This window comes from Eleginops maclovinus, chromosome 6 (assembly GCF_036324505.1).
Source record: "Eleginops maclovinus isolate JMC-PN-2008 ecotype Puerto Natales chromosome 6, JC_Emac_rtc_rv5, whole genome shotgun sequence".
NCBI lineage: Eukaryota > Metazoa > Chordata > Actinopteri > Perciformes > Eleginopidae > Eleginops > Eleginops maclovinus.
The window spans coordinates 20211148-20235256 of NC_086354.1; the positions used below are offsets into that span (position 1 = coordinate 20211148).

The 24109-nt window shown below is 41.1% G+C and overlaps 1 protein-coding gene across 2 annotated transcripts in view; it reads left to right on the forward strand.

The window, feature by feature from the left end:
• The window catches only part of LOC134866500 (receptor-type tyrosine-protein phosphatase mu-like), a 142919-nt gene that overhangs the window by 36883 nt on the left and 81927 nt on the right, over positions 1 to 24109 (forward strand). For both annotated transcript variants that reach the window (XM_063886709.1, XM_063886710.1), the window contains exons 3-7: positions 7475 to 7749; positions 11031 to 11109; positions 12890 to 13005; positions 15122 to 15296; positions 20715 to 21008. In XM_063886709.1, the coding sequence (XP_063742779.1) occupies positions 7475 to 7749; positions 11031 to 11109; positions 12890 to 13005; positions 15122 to 15296; positions 20715 to 21008 (939 nt within the window). The remainder of the gene's footprint in view (positions 1 to 7474; positions 7750 to 11030; positions 11110 to 12889; positions 13006 to 15121; positions 15297 to 20714; positions 21009 to 24109) is intronic.

Below are 24109 nucleotides of genomic sequence, written 5' to 3' on the forward strand. Positions count from 1 at the left end.
TTGGTGCATTATTCTCAAAGAAGAACGAAGCTGAAGCTGACTTTGTGGAAGTTTGCAGTTTGGTGCTGCATGGGGTGTCCAGATGCCATAAAGAAGGAATCTGTTTTTAGTGGGCCCCAGCTGGTGCAGACGCGGCCTCCCCTCTGATGGTGTCACGGATGTTGCCAGCACTAGGCTGCTGCTCCCTGACTCTCCCCTGGGACTCGTTCTGGGGAATAATGGCAGGAGGAGGAGAAAGAAGGTCCTCTAACTGAGATTAATTAGGTTTTTTGTATTTATGCTCGGCACAATGGCAAAAGCAACTCCAGCTAAATGACTTATTGTTGCACTGTTAATGTCTGCTATAAATATGTTGTGGTAGGGAAATGGAATGTTTTTGTTGCATAGCGTGTTTGTTCTGATAGCAGGCCCTTAGTCGATAATGACACCTAGACAATAGTGAAGGATTGGCAGAATGAGCGTCTTCATAGAGTAACAGCGATCTGGTTCTTTCTTCTCGAGTTCATAATGCGTTCATGCAAATGCAGCTCACTCTTGAACCCAGAAGGGTGCCTTTCTTTAAGTGTGGCTGCTGCATATGGATAAGGGGATCAGTCTAAAAGTCAAACTGGTCACCTTTTTAGACCATTTCAATCAGGAAGTAATGAATTGACAAAGCCCCTCAAGCTTACCTGGACAACGAATGTTGTTTACGTATGTGCTGTTCAAACTGAAGAGGAGAAGGATAGACACTTAAAATATGAGAGGAGACAGCACCGACTGACTGAAGGACGTCAGAAATTTAATCAGAATTTAAATCACATCAGCAAACGATGGGATTTGCTCTTGAGGAGGGAGGAGCAATATCGTCTGAAAATAAGCTAATTGCTTTTGAGCCATTCGCAACTTTGTGTGAAAATCACACCTTGCACGATGTTGGCAAGGTTGTGAGGTTAAGGAGTCATCCATTATATGATTAGGGGACAAAACGGAACATCAAATTACAACATCTGATCAATTGGTGAATTAATTCCTGGGGATGAGAGACTGCGATTTTCGATTTTAGCATGTATGTGGCGTGCTGTGTGGCGTGAGCAAACAGGATTTCATCCATTACTATAAACAGGATTATGACGGCACACTTTACTGTCATGATGGAGGACATATTTGCATACTGTATCTTTTCCCATTAGTGTGCATGGTATGTACAATTAAGGCTAATGATGCAGTTGGTGACTCGCATGAACACTCTCTGTTGTGTAATGGGTTTGTATCAGACAAATGGGCCGTTATATGACCCATTTATTGCAGCGGAGCGCCAATAGTGCGTCCTGCATATTAAGATGACATATTAAGCCATTAAGAATTGCTGTTGATTGACACTCTCCCACAAAGGATGCTGTCAGGGAACATAATGAGGGTCAGTCGTTCCACCTGACTGAAAAGACAGGGCTGAATTGCGTCTGCATGATGGATGGTTTATGGGTGAATCCGTTTGACACCGTCAAAGAAACCTGGCAGGTTCTTCTTTATAGACAGCCCAAACTTATTCCATGTTACTTTATCAGGGTCCTTTCATGTTTAAAAGGACACAGGGAAACTTCTAGGAAATTGAGTGGAGGCCACGGTTGTTCACATTAACAGCCTAACCCTCACAGCGAGAGCATTTTTTGATTGGTGGCAGACAGTGAGAATAGCCCTGTCTTCATTGACATTTCCGAAGCGGCAGCCGTGCTTTTCTGCGGTGTTGACCTCTGTGATTTTTATTAGCAAATGAGACCTGGAGGGTTTGGGTTTAAAGAGTGCCCCTTCATTCTGATTTCCCTCACATAATGATTTTCACAGAGTTCAGGACCTGAATGGAGGAGAAATAATGAGCGCTAGTCATTATTGCAAATTATATCCTCCGCTCAGACCATCACTCAACTGATAATTAATCTAAATACCTTCAGCCTATAGACTTTGAGGATTAGCATTAGACAGTTCCCTATTTGTATGAGCTAAATTACATCAGACTATATTCACTTTACTATATTTTTTAAACAAAAAAGGAAAAAAAGAAAATGTAAAAATGGAGCCACTTAACCAGCTCTGAGTTACTACATCTTCCTTATTGTGCCTGAGTAACCTGTCCTTTGCCTTTAAGGGAAATACATAATAGGTGCTATGAAATAAGTATCTTCAAACGACTCGGTCACTGTTATCGTCTACTCTTCTAACTCCCAAACCTTCTCCTACTTTCTATTACAAAAAGACTCTCAAGACATGAGACTTTATTGCAGGAAATATGAATGACATTTGGTCAAACTGTTGTACTGAAAAGCTGTCATTTCTAAATTGAGTTTGATGGTCTCATATATGCAGGATTTCATACTGTACATAACTGTGTTTGAAGTCAAATGGATTATAGTCATTACTTTTTGCCTGTTCCCTCAGGAAAATTTCAGAGTAGTTAAAGTCAAATTTGTTTGAGGACCCATTGCTGCTATAGAGAGGCCAGCAACCGAATAATTAGGTGCTAGAAAACCATCTCATTAGGTAATTTAGTGCTTAAGTGGTTACAATTGCCAGTACACTGTAGGTAACAGGCGAAAAGATGAACCTGATGGTAGCCTTGATGGTTTTTATCTAGATGGCTCATTATATCATTATACCATTTATTTTGGATAGCTCAATCTCCAGCTACAGCCGAACCTTTTTTATCGATTCGTTTATTTGAGAGAAGATGTGGTGCAAATCAGAGACATTCATAGAAATGCTCCAAAAAGATAATTTAACATTTAAGTAAGAACTTTGGTTCATAATGAACTTAACCGTGAATTAACTTTTGTTTCTAATTTTTTTACAGCCATTCAAAGACAATTTATGAGATTAAAACAAGTTATCACTTCAAGTTGAGTCTCAAATTATGAATTTCCTTTTAAAAGTAATTCAAATAAAATGTTCAGAGAAATGTGAGTTAGCATCCTCATTTTAATTGTGTATGGCGTTGGCTCAGTATATAATTGATCACTATTAATTTCCATTGGCTTGGCATTTTCAGGGTTACAACCAAATGTAATCCATTTTTGTTACACCTTCTCATTTCAGGACTGAAAATTCAATTTTCTTTTGTAAAAGCCCTCATTTGGGCACAGTGACCTTAGTGATAATGAATAAAAAATTCTAGGATAATGAAAATCATACAATTCTATTCCAGCTCTGTGTCCTTCATTTGTGAAGAACGGCAACATGAATGTATGTAGCATCTGCAGCAGGAACATTTCATCTTTGCTAATTCATTTTTCATACCAGTCTGCATGCTCTCCTTATTCAGCCGTCATTGTAATGGAAGGTGAAGGTGGCCTACATTGGAATAATAATAAATCTGTTCTTCTGAATACCTCAGACAATAGCCGAGCTCTGGCCTTTACAGAATTGCAGACACGGGCCTTGAGTGTGCCGAGAGCCCTCTATTTTTAATTGGTCTCCAACAAGCTATTGTAAAGGCGCAAGAGATAGAGGGAAGAGTAGAGGGGGAGAAAACACCCGTGTGCATCACTAGCACATTAGCACAGCGCTAACACAGTGTCATTATAATTTGCTCTTAGTCTCACTGGCTAATTAGCTTGTCATGGTGCAGCAGGTCCTGCAGAGCATGTGGTCATTAGAGTATAAGAGCAGAGAGATGAATGACAATCAGTGTTCTCCTGTCATCTTCTCCTCTCCTGTTAGAGGATGACAACGTCGGCACAATGAGATGGTGCGCTGTCACTTTAAATAATACACTTTTTATGTGTTATGGTGGTCAATAATGAGGACAGGAAAGCCCACTTGTTTTGTTTGAGCCCACTGATCCAAAGCAGGACGGTTTGAAGGCCTAAACTTGGTGACAGGAATGTCATTGCAACAGTTCTGCAATCCGCCTGGCAGCGAGGAAGAAAGGTTGTAATATTTAGATGTATTGCAATCAAATGCATTTTAATATTAACAGCCTCTGAGCTTTATTAAACTAGAAGTGACTACTTACTTAGGGTACCTATTGTCTTATTAATAATTCATCAATGCTGTAGTAAAAAATTTTACAAAAGCCGCTTGAGGGATCTGATATGTTCCTCTTTAATTACCAACAAAGAGCGGTGCTGTGCATGAATCTCCTCTCCAACACCGTCACAACATGGCTGTTTTGCAATGAAAATCAAACAGCCCGTTTTCATCGTAGGAGGAACGCCTAGTGCCAGCATCTTTTGTCTTTGTAACATGAGCTACAACTGAACTATTCATCACCTGATTATTAGTGCCGGTTCAGATCACACCAAGGGTTGCTGATGCCTCAAAGGGGAAAAAAACAAAAATGTTCTGGGCACCTGAGCAGATGGCGGAAAGTTATTAAAGAGACCTTGCAGCCCTGGTATAGAGGCACCTGATTGAGGTTGGACAAACGAGTGTCTCAAAGTCGACTCATCTCCTGCCCTTCTGCATGTACCTTACACAACTTCCTGCAATGTCTCCAAAATAATTAGCGCCTCAACACTTGAATCAGACACAAACTGAAAGTGAATAATAGATTAAAGAGCTCTGAGAGAACAACAGTGCTCTGTTCATAACGTAGTGATCATGCTGTGCAGGGCAATCTATAACACAGCAACGCCACAAGAACAATACACTAGTCAGTGGTGGGTAGACTAAATAAAAAATATTACTCAATCAAAGGAATTGAGTAACAGCTCGTAAAGAGGTAGAGAGTAACTTTATGACCTGGAGCCTGGTCTGGATGTATGGTCAGAGATGTGCATGAGCCTCATCTTCTGCCATGATCTTGAACTGTAGTCTTTTGACGGGGCTCGTGGGGGAGGTACGTCCACATTTCCATTATATCTAGGGTGCTACGATTGGCTGGACGGCTTCTTATCTTATCTCTCGCTGTCTGAAAATCACTGTCATGCATTTGAGCTCAGCTGAATAGAAAAGTGATTTATAGCTAAATGTAGTGTGACGTGTGTAGCCCAATGTAATGGTGTAGAAGTACATATATTTTATTGCATAGAATCTCAAATGTATCTGCAAAATAACTACTCCTTAGAAGCACAATTTATTTAAAATTAAAACATGCAATGGGGTAAATGTAACTACCCACATCTGTAAGATATCTCTGTTGTGATCATGTGATCCGAGCATGGGATGTTGGAACTGCTCAGTTGTCATGGCAGTAGTTTTATAGTTGTTCCATGCTTGAGTCATGTGATAGCACTGAGATGTCTCCATGACAACAAAAAGACAATGAGATTAAATTGAAAGTGTTTCATGATGCACCATTCGAGAAAAAAATTAATAAAAGATAAATAATTTGAAAAAAAAAGAATACAAATATTTAGTTGAATTAAAAAAAAAAGACTACAAAAAATAAAATCATAAATAAGTTAAGGAGCACATGGCTACACTATATACATTATATTACACTATATAAAGTAGGATATTAGTTCCTATATTTATTGAATGCATTTCATAATGACTTCATACTTTATTTTGGAAATATTTTTACTAACTAAATATGAGTTGACTCATTTTCCCTTGTGCAATAAGAAATGATCAAAGCCCAAATGTAAACTTACCCATAATAAATTGAAATAACGCACAATTTATTGCTTACATAATCTGTATTCCAATTGCGGTCCACGTGAACTATAATCTGATGTGGGCAATGCACATTTAGGATGCACAGTTTCACCAGCAGTATCATATCATTTCTCTGGTTTGCGGTCCTGGTTTTACTTCTGTTTCCATTATGTGTGTAGAGTTGTTATTCGTTCACGTTAAAATGTATGCCCCTCATATGATGTGATCGAAAACATGTCGAGACCCTTTTAAACAACAACTTGCTACCACCTGACAAACAAAGCTGCGGAGGCTGACTCGGTGTCATCACAACTCACTGCTCCTCCTCCTCCTCTGCTCCCTCTCCTCCTGTTTCATTGTGTAAACATGACAGAACCCCCACTCGTTATCTGAAGCTGGAGACAGATGGAATTGGTGAGCGTTACAAGTGCAGCACAACAAGACAAGTGGGCAAGCTCGAGTCATTGAAGGAACAAATAGGGTTTTGTGAGAGGCTGTTTGGTTCGCACACTGGGGGACCAAGCCTACTGATTTAGTCAACGTAATTCACCCTTTTTAACACCATATCTGAGCGAATCACCAGATGTTACATTTAATGAAGGAGATTCATATCCACTGCGGTTCTGCTCTGCCTCCCATGCAGGGGAGCAGAGCTATTTGCTAACAGGTTGTTTGTCTCACCTCTAAGCAAAGTGTGCCTTCCAGTCATTACCACAACTTCCCCCAAAAAATTAAAAAAGGAAGTATAAACTGAATCTTTTTGGCCGTGTCTCAAACGCTGTTATGATTTGTGCCATCTCATTACCGAGCCAAGCTAAATAGGATGATGACAAATAGAATGTGTTCTGCATCTCGTTGAAAGCTTGCCAATATAATAATTCTCACTTGTGTTTTATTGGCAAGAGAGGAGAGAATTAGATTAACCTTTAATATTGAACCAAAGCGATAAAATCCGAATGGGGCTGACTCGGCAAATAGATTTAAACTTATTGATTTCTCATCATTTCCCTTCTCTCAGTCATTGAGGGGGAAAAAACACCCCTCATAAAACACCTTGCATTTTTACGATAAGTCGTTTTTGTGTCTTTGTATTTAGATAAATGATGGAAAAATGAAATTAAAGGTTCTATCAATCCAAGCGTAAGAGCATTTTCTCATTAAGGGGCACCTGCTTGAATCCCCAGCGCTAATAGAAAATGTCTCAGCACTGTCGTTTACCTTCTTTCTGCATATTTTTTATGATATAACACCCTTTTTTATTTAGTTACTGTTAAACCCCAGGACCTGATTCATTTGAATAAACAGATTTCTGTCCTGGACATCTTTCTGTTATGTAAAATAACCACCTGCTTCAAAACACCAACCGATCCAAGATATGTTGACAAGGATTAAACTGAACTGTACCACATTAGTTTTTGACATCTTTATTTATAGATACCTTTCATAAATGTCTTAATTTCTTCTACCTTCTTGTTGACAATTTGGAACTCAGAAGCCCCTATTACACCATTATTACACCCATATAATACCCATACCATGGTATACTGTTATCGCACCTATATTGCACAGTTATTAGACCCATGTTACACCAACATTACACCATATTGACACCGTTATTTCACTCATTTTACACATGGAAAAAGCCTGTCAAATGACTGAATCCCAAAGATACAGAAACCATTTAAGGATTACGTTTCTCAACACAAACACATCATTCAGAAAATCAGTGGTTATAAAATGCAATGCAAAAGACTTTTAAATCCTGGTAATGATATCACCATCACCAATTTCCCAACTAATTTTCATTTCTTGTAAAACAAATGTATGACTTACTAAGAATATCAGTTTATATGTCTTCTTTTGAACCGCTGGTTGCATAAAATTCTCTTCCGTGTTGCAGGTTCAGCCTTCATGATGATGAATACGTCGGGACGCTTTGCAGGGCAGAAGGCTCTGCTGCTGACACCCCAGCTGAGGGAGAATGACACTCACTGCGTTACCTTCCACTACTACATAGGAGGCCGAGACAACAGCCACCCAGGACACCTAAACGTCTATATCAAGGAAAACAACAGTCCCATGGGGATGCCAGTGTGGAACGTGTCCGGTTCGGCCACACGCTCCTGGGGACAGGTGGAGCTGGCCGTCAGCACCTACTGGCCCAACTTCTACCAGGTGAGGAAACCCAGTGTGATCCTACATTCTTCTCTCTGCATAATGTGTCATCACAAAACTAGGCTGCTCATTGTAAGCAGCCCTTTATTATCAAGCCAAAGTCATTAAAGCCTGCCTCGGGGGTGGAGCAAGAAAAATGTATTATTTGAGATGGTCCAAACAATTGCACAATGGCCTATTCAAAACACCTAAGATTATTGATTTCTGGGGCTAGCTCGGTATCCATGGTAATCTGTTCTCGCTCCCTGCCATCTGAGCCAGTTCTCTTTTTCCAATTCTGAAAACTCATTTTCACTTTCCAATGCACATGACTGCTGGTAGGGGCAAGGTGATTTCACACTTGCCTGGCTATTAGTCTTCGCTAGGGCTTGTTCCACGAGTCCACCAAATGTTAATTGATGCAGAGAGACCCCTTAACCTCCCAATGGGAGACGTTCCCTTGGTGAATTATTTCATTATGGCCTGTGCTGGGCCACAGTGGAGCTGAGGGGAGTCCTCCTGCTTGCTCATCATCGCCAACCCTGATAACTTAGTTAACAAGGGACACCGCTGAGCTTTCTCACAGCTGAATGCAAGATAGGAGTCTTAATGAGAGGCACATGGACAAAAGAAAGAGAGAAGAGGGGGAAGGCAACTGGGTTTTCACCCTTGTCTGACATAATGATGCACAGCCAGTCTGGAAGAATGTTTTTTTTCAGGTTTATCCTGTGTGGATCTTAGCGGCTGAAGCAAGTCTAAGCGCTAGCCATCACTGAAACCATTAAAAATTGAGTCTATTAACCATTATTCTTTATTTGTTTGCGTAAAACTTTTTGATTTCAACTTTGCCAACACCAATCCACACCTTTTAAACATAACGGTGTGTTGCTTTTAAAATCTAAGTGAAGTTGAATGACCCTTGAACATTTGGACATGCTCTTCACAGCGGGTTTCTGCAGAGCTCTGTACATGGGGGTGAGCATCTCGGCCCAAAATGACGTGTAATGCTTCCAGTGTGTTCGGGGAAATTCCTAGCATCTGTTGCCTCTCAAACCCCAGCGGAAGGTCCGTCTCTGTTTAGTAATTTTTCCAGACCCAAAGTGACAACACCTTTAAATTTGAGGATGTTAATGATATTAGCGCCACTCTCAGTAGAGAAAGGAGAGACCAATGCTTGAAATTGTCTCTAATTAACAACATGGCACTAATTATAGGTATCTTTAATTGCATGGTAACCTACGCTATCGTCAAAGGGAAGCCACCTGATACCTCGGAAATTATTTTTTAATTACCGGTAAGTATTTTAGTCGTCATGAGCCCTTCAGCCTTTTTATAATTACTCTTCTGTCAGGTCATCCCTAAAACTTTTAATTGAGATTGTCATGCATTTCCAAAGCTGCTGAACACTGGCAAAAACTATAACTCTTAATAAATGCTCTGTGTCTAAATAGGGTTGGCACATCGCTCAAAATATGTACCATGTGCATAAGAACAACACCTAGTATTAATCCTGATGAGAGAGAAAAAACCAAATGTCCTCATCTGTCTTGATTTCAATACAGTAGAGCCATTAGCAGAGCTAATCAATCCTGCTGTAATGTAGTACTTAGCCAAGTCCCTCAGGGATAGCCGGTGCGGTGATGTAGACATTCAATGTTGGGTTCACCACGTGTCCCGCCGGCAAATGAGAACGGTGAACTTTCCCGTGACACCAACAGCTTTCGTCCCATGTGAATATTTTCAGTCTGTGGGTCAGGCCCAATTATGCACTGTACTATCATTGATGTTCGAATCAATTATATCACTGCTATTAGGCAGGCTGACTGATGTCTGTTGCACAAACAAAGGATTTCAATTAGAGAGTGGGGGCTAGTTCATTTGTCTGGTGGCGATATATGGAGTGGTTGGCCTTTTAATTTCCTTTAAATTAGCCTGTAATGAGGCCATAATTGGCACCCGAGACATTCACTTTCATATTTCATGAGACAAAAAAAGAAATTTATAATTAGACAGCCTTATCTGAAGGCATCCTGCCTCCCTGATGACAATGGAAACTATCTCCGCCTCCACATTCCCCAGCTACAAAAGGAATCTCAGAGATGTAAGTGTGTGCAGCCTAGCTACAGCTAGCAGAACATCTGTGTCTGTGAGACCATATAGAGAACATTTCCATTAATATATACCATTCACTGGAAGATATAGGCCTATAGTTAGTGAATAATGGCATGCGAAACATGTGTAGTGTGTGGTGTAATGAGTCTCTGTACCACACCCTCGGTTTGGGAAGGGACTGGCATTCTGTTTCCTTTTTTAACACAGTGCAGACCAGCGAGCACATAACTCTGACGTTCTGCTGGGACACGCCCTCTGACGGGGCTTACGACCATTTGTTACGACAAATTTTGGCCCTTAAAATAGACTCATGGTAGTCCTACTCAGCACAGTTGTAGTTGATTTCAGATTTCTGTTGTCAGAGATAGCAACAAGCATTTCAGACAAGTAACTCTAGACCCAGAGCAACTGTTGAATGCAACATGCATATGTTCGCATATGTTCACACTTAAATCTAGTGGCATCTGTGCATGCAAAGATATATTTTGGTCGGAGCTGTTTTCCTCTGAGATTTATACGCTAGTCAACTGTGTGTTTTTTTTTAGAGCCTATTTAAAAACTAGTGCTTGCAAACTATATTATTTAAAAGTATATCACAGCTTGTAACTCGGCATTGACTTCCTGTTTACTTGTTTAGTTTCTTTTGGATTTGACATCAATGCAGAGGTTTTCCACAAACAAGTTTACAGATTATGCTCCAGCAGTCTCTTACTAAATGTCAGTTTAGAACCAGCTAGAAAGTTTGAAGGACTAACAGAAAAACCTAGATGTTTGCAGTTGTAAATACCCTAAGAAAGGTATAAGAATGGGAATGTCCATGTCAGACAATGCAAAAGCAAAATCTCATTCCCCTGCATTGATTTGGGGTAAAAACACCTGAACAACGGATTAGTGAACGTTATCTCAACCGCATCTCTCCCCGCTATGTGTTTGTCACAGACTGTGTGCTAAACGTCTCAGGGCTCAAACTGAATTTAACACTTGCATGTCATAGCACCTTTCAACTGTGACATATTGTGGAAATAATGTCAGTGGCCCGCAGCTGTGTGACCAGCTGCGGCCCAGCTAAGAGCAGATCGCATTAGCAGGAGCTGGACTTCCCTTTGCACACGGGCAGCCTCACTCAAGTGCCATTTGAAGACATCTGCCCATTTATCATTGGTGTTATGAGTGTCCTTTCTCCTCCTCAGATTGTGTTTGAAGCTGTAACCTCAGGGCAGCGTGGTTTGCTGGCCATCAAAGACGTCGTGGTCCAGGGCCACCAGTGCAGTAAGTCCTTTTTTCCCTTCGCCATAAAAGAATATCATCAAACATTCATTGTCCTTTCCATGACACCCTCCCAAATACCTGTATCGCTGTTATATTCAAGGCCTCCCAGTCAAACAAAGGGCCTTCAAACAGTATGTTACAGTCAATCCAAAGTGTAAACCATAGCTCCCTGAAGATTTATGAGCATACAGACGACATGCTGAAGTGTACTGAGGATATAATGTTGAAGTGGCTGTGTTAAATCTATCCTTTGAGAGATGGGAGGAATAGCGTAAAAAAAAAAAGTGGACAAAAAAACAAATACTACAGTTGCTTGGATTCCACTATTTTTCTCCTCCCTCAAGGATATTCAGTGCAGCATCTCCTCTTCAGATGTTGGGAGTTCTGCTTCCCTTGCTGAATATACTTTAGAGTGCGCTGCGGAGCTAATGAACATGTAATCACTCGCATATTTGGGTTTTTATGCTTCAGCTTTTGGGATGGGCTGCTGCTGTTGGGGGTAAAGGCTCTTGAGGATATGTCATGTCTGTGCTTTTGAGAGTCACGTTACTCCATATTGCTCGACTCAATCTTATACAAAGAGGATTTCACACTCTAAAGTCTAAGTCTAAATCAATACCACACAGGTTTTCATTAATTGATTTATACTCTACCCCTCATAGCTGAAGTATCAAGCTCTGATTGTTAGGCGCTAATGACCTGGTAATCATCTGAAAGCAGCTGAATTCCTACAAATGTTATGTCAATAAGATGGATTTTTCTAGCGATAGGTGATGCATATAAATGTAGTTGAGTAAATCAATGAGGCCTCGCGACGTGATCAATGTTTAAATGTGCAAAAGTGTGTTTGGATCAATAACCAGCTCAGTGGCAATAGGGTTTCTTTGAGTGATAAGCAAAGTGATCAGACAGAATCGTCGGTGGAGCGCAGCCAATTCGTTTTTCTATTTATACGACCATGTGGAATATCTAGCACAAAGGTGTGATTATGCCACTGGGTGGTCTGCCTCTTCCTTGCATCATTAAAGAAGACATTAGCGATAAGAAAAAATAGATTTGTCTCTTTTGGCACCGGATGGATTGACAGGACAAAGTTATAAAGGAGGTGTAGTTCAAAGACGGGCTTGTAAAATATTAAGTAGAAATGAAAGTCTTGATGATGAAAGTGATAGAATTAGCTTTTGCCAAGTCTTTAGAGATTTGGTTATGTTTTGAATCAAGGTCGCTCCACTGAATTGCCCTATTTTTCTATGCAGAATAGCGGTGCTAATCAAAAAATGTTCTACATAAGTTACTTTCTATGCACTTATCCCAGTCAGTGTGCATACTGATAATGAGCACAGTCGGAGAAGAGAATAATGCTTTCAGAAAGAAAATCCCCTCGATCTACGAAAGGATGCAAGACAGCAGATATAATGTTTTGGGTTGGTGTTCGATCGGCCTCTGGCGTCTAATTTCAAGGATTTAGGTTAAAATCTACAACAACACAAAGCGATGTTGCCCTCCGGCGCTGAGGGGTATAACAAAGTATAATAAAGAGCACTATCCATTCAAGCATACCCCTTTTTAGTTCTCTAATTCGCTTACAAATCCTGGCATAACTGTTACAAAGTGGGTAACGCTAGACACAGGAGCATGGACCTTGATGCAGAAACACATTTTTAGTGATAAAAACTCATGTGTAAAAATATTCTAGGGAGCTGGAGGTGCTTCATATCAGCATGCACTCTTAAATGACTTTTCTGCAGCTGTCTGATAAATATTTACATTTCTTTCATAGTGAACACACCTCACTTCCTGACCATAAAGGGAGTGGAGGTCAACGCTGGACAGACGGCATCTTTTCACTGCACTGTCAATGGCCGCAAAAGGGATAATTTCCGCCTCTGGCTTCAGGTGAGATCCATTTTTGTGCTTTAACTTACGCGCTAAATCAAAGACTAAATCAGAGGGTGGGATCAGTACTATAAGTGTGCCCTCTGGAAATGAACGTGCCTCACTGAACAGACCCTACTGTCTGAATATGTAATGGTATGATCAGCAGTGCTGTTGTCTAAGAAGGCTGCAGGCTCATTTCCACTGTAAATGGGGACATTCGAAATATAGCATATGCTATTTAAATTAGCAGCCTCTCAAATAAGTCATGGTAATGCATAAAACAGGGTTCCTACGCAGTATGGAATTGGAGTTTTTGGGATGAAAACATTTGTAGTGTTTCCGGAGTTTCCTATTTTCTAATAATGTTCAACTGTCTGTGTAGGAGTGTTGAGTGATTAGCAACATTGGGTAAATAAAAGTTGGGTTATTGTATGCCAAATGCAAGGGCAAAATCAGTGTAGTCTTAAACTTGAATCTGAAAAAGTAAGAACATTTGAAGTGAAAGAATTGTAGGAACCCCAATGAGATCAAGATCTGATTAAAGGGGGAAATATTTTTTCTGGAAAAAACTGATATGGTAAACAAATCCAGATTTTTTTATAAGGTATAATCAATTCAGATGCTAACAACTGTCATAAAAAGGTTAATAAATGTTAAACGCGTAAATGAATAATCAGTCAACATCACAGAGCAACCCATAATACCTTAGAGATAGTGTATGGATCACATGGTTCGGTAAACAGAGTCGGTAGCAGAAGAATGAGGCAAGAGGTATTTGGATATTTATAACATGTGTAACCCTAATTACATGGAGCCAAATGTAAACAGTTTGACCACAGCCACAGACAGTACATCTTCCTGATTGGCTAACAGATGTCTATTTAAACTGCACTAACCTCAAACATAGCTCTGGTTAGCAGTGTAACCACAGCTTTGAATGATAAATGATATGAGGAAACGGTACCACTTTACAATAAGACTGCGCCTATAAACGATTCATAAATGGTTTATAATTAGGTTATTAATTAGGTTATAAACACTATTAATCATTAACAACCATTTATTAACCAGTTCGAACACAGTTCTCCTACATCAACAGAGACTCACTATTTGGCAAGATGACTAAGCCTTATATTGGCTACCTAGCTTACTCCGTCTTCTTCATCAGCCACATCCCTGGTATCTGTTGTTCACTGAGTTGATTCTCCCCACATCCACTATGATGTTCTGTTTATCTCTTGTCTTATAAAAGCTTATTAATGATTTATAAAGTGTTCACATCCTAATAAATTAATTAATTACAAACTATTCGTAAACCCTTTATAAGGGTAGTCTTGTTGTAAAGTGGTACAAAGGAAAAGTATTTTACTTGTATTGGATCACCTTATATTCACTTTGTTTGAGGAAAAACAAGTGGCTTTTTTAGTTAAATCGTTGGACAAGTCCCACATTGCTTTATAGTGCCCTTGTGTTTTCACCTGCTTCCAGATTTCCAGAGGCCTCTGTGTCCGGGGGGAAGGGGATTACAGTTGTTTTAGATCACCGCAGTACGATCTTAACCTATATAGATGTTGGCTCTGTGGCTACCATGTACTATATCCGGCACAACTAAGCTGCACAGCAGTCTTGAATTGACCTTGTTCTAAGCAGCAGAGGTAACGCATCTGGCAGACATAACCCCGCCGGCTCTGCTGCTAAGCACACTGTCACACATGTGATCAGTGGGAGCATGACGCTGGGTAAAGGTCCTCTGCCAGGTACTCCATCATTTTAACAAACACGTCCTCATTAGCACAGGAGCTGGAAAACAAACATTAAGTGAAGTCCCCTGATGACAGTAATGAAGAAATATTTCTAATGAACAAATGTCCCCCATCTGCCTGCTGTGAGGGGTGACAGCTGGGGAGAGCCCACTGCGCGTTTGCGCGTGCACGTGTCTGTGTGTGCGTGCATTCCTGCGTGATAAATGTATTCCTACCATCAGCCACCGATGGGAATGATAGAACACAAACAAACGCGCACAAGAACAGATAACTCCACCAGAGTTTCTGAAACACACAAGGTCAGGCCACTTTGCTTATTAAACCTTTCCATTTTGTGGGCTCACTTGTGTCTTTGTCTCGGTTCCAAACAGGGCATCGGTGGACGGGAGGCTCCGATGAAAGCCACAAAACCTTGGAACAACCGGCGCTTCATTGGCACTTTTGATGTAGAGAACACAACCAAGGGCGACTCGGGCCGCTACCGCTGCATCGTCCACTCAGACAAAGGGGTTGGAGTGTCCAATTATGGCGAACTAACCATAAAACGTGAGTATGGGTCCCAGAGCAGGGAGAAAACAAAAACACTGCCAAACGGAACCAACTCCACACCGACAGAATGAATGTTTTCCATCCACATGACCTCTACACACACACAGCAAAGTCAACAGGAGATAAACAGGAAGTGCTCTGTGTTCGTAGATGGAAATGTCCTCTAAGGCGATACTGAAAATACACGCTTTTTATGTTGATTTGTTATTTAGAGGACTTTAATACTTCCCCTGTAAGGGCTGTCCTTGACTGAGCACAATTCCACCTAAAAGATCACAAAGGGTTTACAGTAACCTCTCTGATATTTCACTCCTGCAGTCATTTGATATGAATTTATGGAGTCCTCTGAAACTAAATCCAGCAAGGCCTCACTTTCCTACAGCCCTATAGCCCGGTAATGGCCTTCTATATTTCTTCACCTCAATTTTCTCCCTGTGCTCTCAATTGAATTTACTACCCCGATTTTTTTCCATTCTTTTTTTTTTGTCTCCAAGCTTTACGTGATTGATAGGTTTAATCCTGGCTGTCCAGATCGAGGTCTGTCAATCATGTGAGAATGGCCGGGCCCAGACACAGCAGAGTGAAGAGGGAGATAAAGTCTCTCTGCCTGAGTGTATCAGTGGGTTTCAGTGGTGTACTCAAAGAAAATTTACTGACACACTGGAGGCACTCAAAACCACACTCGTGCATAAATTCAGCAACACAATCACTAGCACATCCTCGCACTTACACATACTCGCCAGACGGCAATATTTCTGCTTATCGCTGCTTTCAACGGCTTTTATTTTTACACAACACAAACCAGTGTAAGTGTAGAGAGTCTTTGTCATAAATATTTAAAATAATTTCTCTCGATCAGGCATTCATCAAATCTTTTAATGCATAGGGCTTTAAGTTCGGCAGAGTTGTCACACCTCGATGACTCCGACATAAGCCGACTCGTCGCAGCAAGAAAAGAGGCGTTTTCACGGTTATAAGTGTCACACATAAAAAAAAGGCTGATATCTCCTCTTATCGTACCAGTCATAAAACAAGTGCTTAACCCTCCCAGCAATGTGTCTGAGTCGTAAATCCTCCTTAAATGTGTATTCACCTCGTTTTTGGAGGAGTGACCGCGGAGTGATTCTGTGGATTATGAGCCAGCTACAGTCACACAGCGTCTTGTTCTCCCCCCTCCCCCCTTTCATTACCATACACTGCCTTTTTCTTCAACATGAGGAGAGTGAATGCTTGATTATCCCAGATAATCACTTCTGCCTTTCATGCCAGTATTCAGTCAGATTTATGCGTCCGTGTTGAAGTGCGCTGCATGTATTTCCTGAGCGCCATATGGATTGGGCCGGTGCAGCCCCCATATCCAGTGCCCCCCTTGTGATGGGTTCTCCTGTAGTGCAGCCAGTGGTTCTGAAAGGGCGATAATTACTCTCTGTCCAAGAGCTGGCTCCTTTCTTGGCCTGGTTGGAATCACCTGGAGCCCGCAAAGCGCTTCGCTGTGCTCCAACATAGTATTCTGGGCTGTGCTCCTAACTCAAGGCTGACGAGGCAGGGCCGTGTCAGCACTAATGAGAATAGCCACCAAAAATCGAAGGCCGACCAGTCAAGCTTGTCATTTTCCTGTGACCACCTCTTCTCCTTTCCTATCAGGAGAGGATCAATTCCTACAACAACATAATGAGGACCTCTTGCAGCTCAGCAAGAGCGGCTCAGTGGAAGTAATGAGCAAATGAAAGAAGGATTCATAAAATTGCAGGTCTAACCAATCTAACAACACAGCGGAGTGGCTGTTCTTGTTATTGCCTACTGTGTGGAGGGTGGCAAATGGGTGGCCATTTATGGAAGTATTGAAGAGCTGGAAGGACAAGATGATTATTTAGCATATTAAGGAAAATTGCCAGTGACTTAGTCGTGCTGGCTTGTAAAATGAGAGGATTTTTTCCTCTATCTAGTATTATTGTCAATTGAACATATTTGCGTTGTAGACTGTTGGTTAACATAACAAGCAAAGTCAAGTCACCATATTTGATTCTGAGAAAACTTTCATGAGCATCTTTTACAGTTTTAATACAAACAATGAATAAATGACTCACAGTGGCACTCCTAGTATACTGGTTCTCAGTAGGTCTTTGCCATTCAGTATGGGGACCATGTGCATGGCACTGTGACTGTTTATCGTTGCATGTGCATGAGTGTGCATGCTTGCATTCTGGCATACATGCAGGTGAGGAGGTAGAGGAGAGCGCAGCTGTCGCCACGCCGTTTGCCTGTCTGGTCAACATCATGACAACAGCTGCTCGCTGACCCTCGCGTATGGCCGCCACCGTCATCTGCGCGCTGCCACCCATCTCCAGCCAGCATGGAGATCAGTTGGGAGATCTTTCCAGGGCCCAACTGATGCGAGGCTGCCTCGTGAGGCTTAAACACACTGGGAATTGAGTTGTTAATATCCCAAAGTGGTCCAGCACTTGAGAGTATTTCATACCGGTAATCCATTATTTCCAGTTTGTCGGCTATGGCTGTTGAACAGAGGATTACTGCACCTACAGGAATTATTTCATCACCATAAGCCGCGTTGCTTTTGTCAAGCAATAACTTTCCAAAGTTAAATGAAATGCCTGTTATACAAAATTCTGCTTAGTTGTATTGTTACATAAATGGTCTCAAGTGAAAAAATAGGATTGCCTGGCAGCAGGGGCATCTGTGCATTAAAGTGAAAAGCATCTCTCTAAAGAAAAGGAGTGTTGATATCATTTCAAAGGCTCTGACTTGATACTTGACTGCAACTGTTACTTTAGTGGATTTAATATTATTATGTTGCTTGCTAAGTTGCTAAGTTTCTCACCCTCTGATTCAGTCACGTCTTAGTCAGCAGCTAAAATCGTTGTCACATTTTGCCTCACAGGGTGTTATCAGTAAATGAATGTGTTGACTAATGTGTCAATAAAATCTGGTAACAACCTACATGGCCCTCGCCGCCTCCTTTAAGGTAGGACTGTGTTTTTAACAAAGTACAAAGTTCTTACTTTTCATTTGGTTCTTTGAAGAATAAAGATGCTTTTAATGCAAGCCAATAAATGACATCTTGTCTTCTAATCGAACAAGCCATCTGCTTTTTCAAGAGAAATAACAAAAGCCAAACAATTACGAAACATCTTTGTATTCTGAAGCAGAAACTGGGAAAAAAACATTTTGTACATTTATTCTTTTGGATGTTTTAAAATATTACGAATGCCAAACACCATTACAACACCAGTATTTGTAATGGGCGATTTTACTACGAGGGAAGGCATTTCCCAGTGAGCCTGTGCTGCTTTTAGTTGGTCCAATTAATCTGAGCATATTGCCACTTAATTCAGTTAAATCCCCTTTTAAAACAAAACAACAAACCACAAAAGACCATTAAAACAAGCCAATGGTTGAGGCCAGATTTTGGACCTCGTCATCCTTTTGTCTGGCTCCAACATCCAGACTGCATGCAAGGCCAGAGGAAGTCCTGTGGGATTAGCTGGTTCGCTTTAGGTGCTGTTTGACAGAAACACTGGGAGTTTGGATTAGTGGGAGTTTAGGGACCAGCAACTGAGGTCAGTGTACGGTAACCATCTGCTGAGGGAGATCCTCCAATTCTCTGTAGGACAACAGCCCTAATGTGCCTGAAGACTTCTCCCTCTCCATGACAACTCCACAAGAAGCAGCCAGACGACTAATGGTATTATTCTGTTACACGTGTGCACTCATTAGAGCTACTCACCGTGGCCTCAGGGACACGTAGCTATTGTAGTACATGACAAGGGTAGATTCCTAAGCAACACCCTGACTATGGGTTTCTGGTTGCACTAGGAGACATGAAAGACATTCTGGTTAGATAGTGAAGGTGTCCTTATTTTAAAATGGCTATGGTGGAACAACCATTTTTGTCAATGTGACTTTAAAAAGTGAAGATAGACGAGTAGAATTCATCTTTTAGATGATAGAAGTTTCTCCTAACACCTACCCTCAGATGTGCCTGCAGCATCCTTTGTCAAAAGTTAAACTTAAAGAACTAACATTTTCACAACTTGCTTTCAGATGTTAATACAATAGAGTATGGAAAGAGTTATTTCGTTTAAAATGTGTTGTAATTGTGTATGTTTTTGTAAAGGTGACCAGAGATAACATTTGTACAGTGAGTCTGGTTGATACAAAAGGCTGAAGCAAAGATGACAAAGCACTTTGAACAGTTTTTGAATTGAAGTACAATCATTGTGTTTCTGAGAGACTGTCACTAAATCGCTGAAATTTGCTCTTTGTCTAGTTTTGCCTTGCTTTCAAACAGCAATACATGTGTCATTGTGCGAGTTCACAAGATAAACAAAACAAGGACCCACTCATAGAAAAACTGCTCTGTGGAACTCACTGAGGACTAAAACTTGACGATACCTTTACTGCACTCTAGATCAGTTTAAGGAATATGTGCATATGATTGAATTCCTACAACACCCCTTCATATTCAGCTGCTTTTATACTTGGAATGACTTTCACATTTCTAAGATATCCACTGAGACATTTGAAAGAGACTGAATGATTTTGTAAAAGTAAGTTAAAGAGGACCTCTTATGCTATTTGATGATTTCCCTTTCCTGTAGTGTGTTATATAGGTTTTATAGCCAACACATTTGATTTGATAGGCTAAGGGGGCGGGACATCTCTAATCAGTTGATTAATCACAACAGAGTTGGCTAGCTAACCAATCAGAGAAGATGAACAGAAGAGGTGCTGCAGCACAGGCAGTAGGAGAAAAATAAAGACCTTTTTGAACATTAAAGCATGGAGACATGTCACGGAAAAAGGAACAAATTAAAAATATGATCCTGAAAATTAGCATAAGAGGGCCCCTTTTAACATGGTTGTGATTTGGGCTTCCCCATCAATTATGTTTACCTTTTTTAAAAAGAAACACAAAATAGCACAACATTCATGAGTAGAGAGATTAAACCAGACTCGGAATAAGACAAAACATATGACAAGTAAAGTAATGGTCAATTAACAGAGACTGTTTCTATAGATTGGAATCAATACTTTGTTGAATAGAAGCAGCATTTGCCCAGGTTTGTGTGACTCTAGCCATTGTACTACTGCTGATGAGATTCCCACACAATGCTGGAACTATTGATTGCTACTGGCTCTTTATGAATACCTTGATAATTGGGAAACATGAATATGTTTTTCAATTGCTGCAGAAAAATTTTGTTTGTGTTAAATGTTCCACAGAAGTAATTGATTTTGAGCATCTTGTTTGCTTCGTAAAATCATTTATTCACCTTTTTTTGTTGGAATGTCAGTGCTTTTTACACAAAAAAAAAAAAAAACCACTTGATTGTTTTCCACTTTTCCAATGTTTTTTTGTTTTTTGACATCAATCAAATATTTTTGTTTCACAAGAGCCCCCAGTGCCGATTGCACCGCCCCAGCTGACTGCCGTCGGAGCCACCTACCTTTGGATCCAGCTGAACGCCAACTCCATCAACGGGGATGGCCCCATCATCGACAGGGAGGTGGAGTACCGCACCGTTTCTGGCACCATGTACGACCTGCAGCCCGTAGACAAGACCACACACAAGATCGGCCACCTGGATCCTGACACAGAGTACGAGATCAGTGTTCTGCTGACCAGACCTCTGGAGGGAGGCACCGGAGCCCCCGGACCCCCTCTGAGGGCCAGGACCAGATGTGCAGGTGAGGTCAAACACACCATTACTTACAAAGCACCGCTGGGATTTGAGAGAACTTGTACATTATGTTGTTTCTCAGTGGCACAGGAACAAGCTTAAAGAACTACACGGACAGCATGTTGTAGATGTGTATTTAAAAATTAAACATGCTTTTAAATTCAACTTCACATTTTTAAATCTATCTGTAAAGAAGGTTATGTGTTCAGTTTGATTTGTTTATCTGATTGTCAACGCTTTAATGGAAATGCAACTGTTAGATTGTCATGAAACCTGGGTGATAGGCCAAGGAGGAACTCATTAAATGTTGCAACTAATTTGAATCACAGTGCAGGTAAACGTTATTTAAAACCTACTGTATGGAGCAGCCTTGGCGAAGGTCGGTGCACTCAGGAGTGCCCTTTTTAGTTATCATCTTCGTTCCAAGGTTTATTCCAGAGTTACAAAACGTAACAGTATTGTAGAGAACATTTTTATTAAGCTAAGGTTGCTATGTCAACACATGCAGTGTACCATTTCCTTTGGCAATCCCCGTCTCTGTAGTATGCTTTGTCAGTCTGTTAGTGGGTTTTAGGTTGCTGGAAATTGGAATGGAGTTTGAACGTATAAAGGTTGTTTATGAGTGAATGCACGAACGTGGGGACGCATATGTGTACGTGTTCACAGCTCTCCACTTGTTTCTTTCTCGTTCCGAAAACATTTCTTTGAAGCTTTATTTTAGACCGTCCATTCAGATTACTTTTGTAACAGACCTTGCAAAACAACACAAGGGCTAGCGAGCAGCTCCCTCTGAACTCCAGCTTGATAATTAATGACCTGTCAATCACACATCAAACATGCTGCCCAGGGAAGAGCAGGATTTGGAGCTTTTGATATCTGTTAGAAGGTAATTTGCAAATGTGATAGCCAGAATAAAAAAGTTTACTGTCGGCTCTTTGCACTTTTCCAACAGAACTACTACTGTTATACAAGAGAAAACAAGAGAGATGCACTTGAATTTGTAAAATTTCTGTGAAAGAATTAGCAGTTCAAGCTTTCCATTCATTCAGCGGTTAATTATTATTTTATTAGTATTGCCTTAGGCTTGTTGGTTTTGCGTTTGCAAACAAAACATTCAAAAAGATTCCCACTTTAACAAATCACCCCCTGCTTACAATAAATGGCCATCAGGGCTCCATTGTTGCTAAAACTCCATTGTGTTTCCTCTAAAGTCTCACTGCGTTTAAAGTAAATAACTGCAGCTTATAATTGCCCAACATATATCATTGCCATTTTACTTTGGTAATGTGTTTTTCTATAGGAGACAAAGCCCTCATTGTTTCCACCTATAGATCTTCATTAAGATTGTTGGCATTTGGACATAAATTGTCTTTTTAAGTAATGAATTCTACCTGAGCAGTTGTGCATTCTGCAAAACAGAACAACTGATAATACTTATAAAGCAGTGGAATAATAAGAAGTTTAAGCCAACTCTTTCAACACATCCCTTACTGTTGCGAACATCTGTGTGTCAACATAATTGATATGATTTATGGCTTGCTCCAGACATAGAGTAGAGCTTGAAACCGCCCTGCCACATGGTTAACTTTATAAATACTTGTTTATCTATCTTAATTCTCTTTCTGAAGTTCCTGCGAGTTTCCTAATTCATCAACAACACAGATTGATATCATGTGTGCGGCAGAGTGGCACCTTTTTCAATTTGGATCGTTACGTTGCTGATATACTATGGGCTTTCAATCTCAGACATGTACATAAACACTTTGAGAGTGCCTGATGATATTGTACAAATTGCCCTTCTCACAACATTAACCAGCTAAATTCCCATGCTGCACTCGGATGCCAACTCGGGGAACAAAACAAACCTAGCCTCAGCATTTTCCCAGGCTAATGCCGTGTGGTGTCCAGAGAAACGCTGATGAAAATGAGATTTTTCTCCCCTCCCTGCCCAGGGTGTAACCCCCTCTCCCCACTGTGAAGGTCATGAGCTTATTCATTTTTAGTCAGGCTGATAGGGATGAATGGCCCTACCTGTGCAGCCTTTTTGAGTCGGGCCCAGCTTCTGTGGGGGTCCTAACCCTTGGCCACCCCGCCGGCCGGAGTCGGGGAGATTGATGGCCCCGGCTCCTGGAGTGTGTTTGAGGAAGCAGCTCTTGATCTTGTCCGGCACTCTGCTGGTCTTTGCCACTGACAGGCTGGGCCTCAGCAGAGCTCCTAATTGAACGGTTAAGACTCACGGGGCTGTGTGATACATCACTGTTGATACAGGCAGGGCCGAAGTCTCGCTCCCCCTCTCCCTGCACTGCTGTATGGATGCGCTAATGAAAATCTGTGGCCAGTTTAGAGCAATGTCTCTCACATAATTATTCATAGCCATGCCTTGGTCACACCGCAAACTGAGCAATGTTTCTGATGACAAAGGATGTTTTAATTCAATCTTCTGTAAAATAGGGAATACATGCTGCCGCCGATTCAATTCAGAAGCAGGAGGAAGAGAGGGGCAGCTTTGAAAGGTTTTCTTTCCAATGAGGCGCTGCTATTACTTTTTCTAGTGAACATCAAAAGAATGTCCTATCCAAGGCTCCGGGATTGCTGGAGGGGGTTATTTTTGGGTTTCAAGGGTTTTCAGAATGATTCAAACAACATGTTGCTTCTGTGTTTTCTCATGTCTTCTGTCCGTGGATGTTAAATTTCACAGCCGCTTAACATTAGTTATTCTTCCCATTTCCTACTGTCCAAAATTACCCGCCAAACATTTTCGAGCTAAAACAGAAAAGATTTTGGTAACTGCGCTCTTCTTTTGTGAAATCTGTGTCCGTGTGAAGTTGTTTACCACTTCAGAGTTCTCCACGCTTGGTAAGTGCTACTTGAAGGAAGACACTGTTTTTATCAGGTGGTGCCCTAGGATCACAGCAGGGTGCCCTGCATTTCAGCAACTCTAGTGAGAAACCATCTCGCACTGAGAAACCATTTCCAGCCCACACTAGGACGGCAGATAAGCAAGCCTTAAACAACTTCTCCTCAGCAGTCTGAGCTGTACTTTTGATCGGTGTGGGAAAGTGTTTTCTACTATCTTCACAATGCAATCTGCTTTTGGTTCAGTGGGTC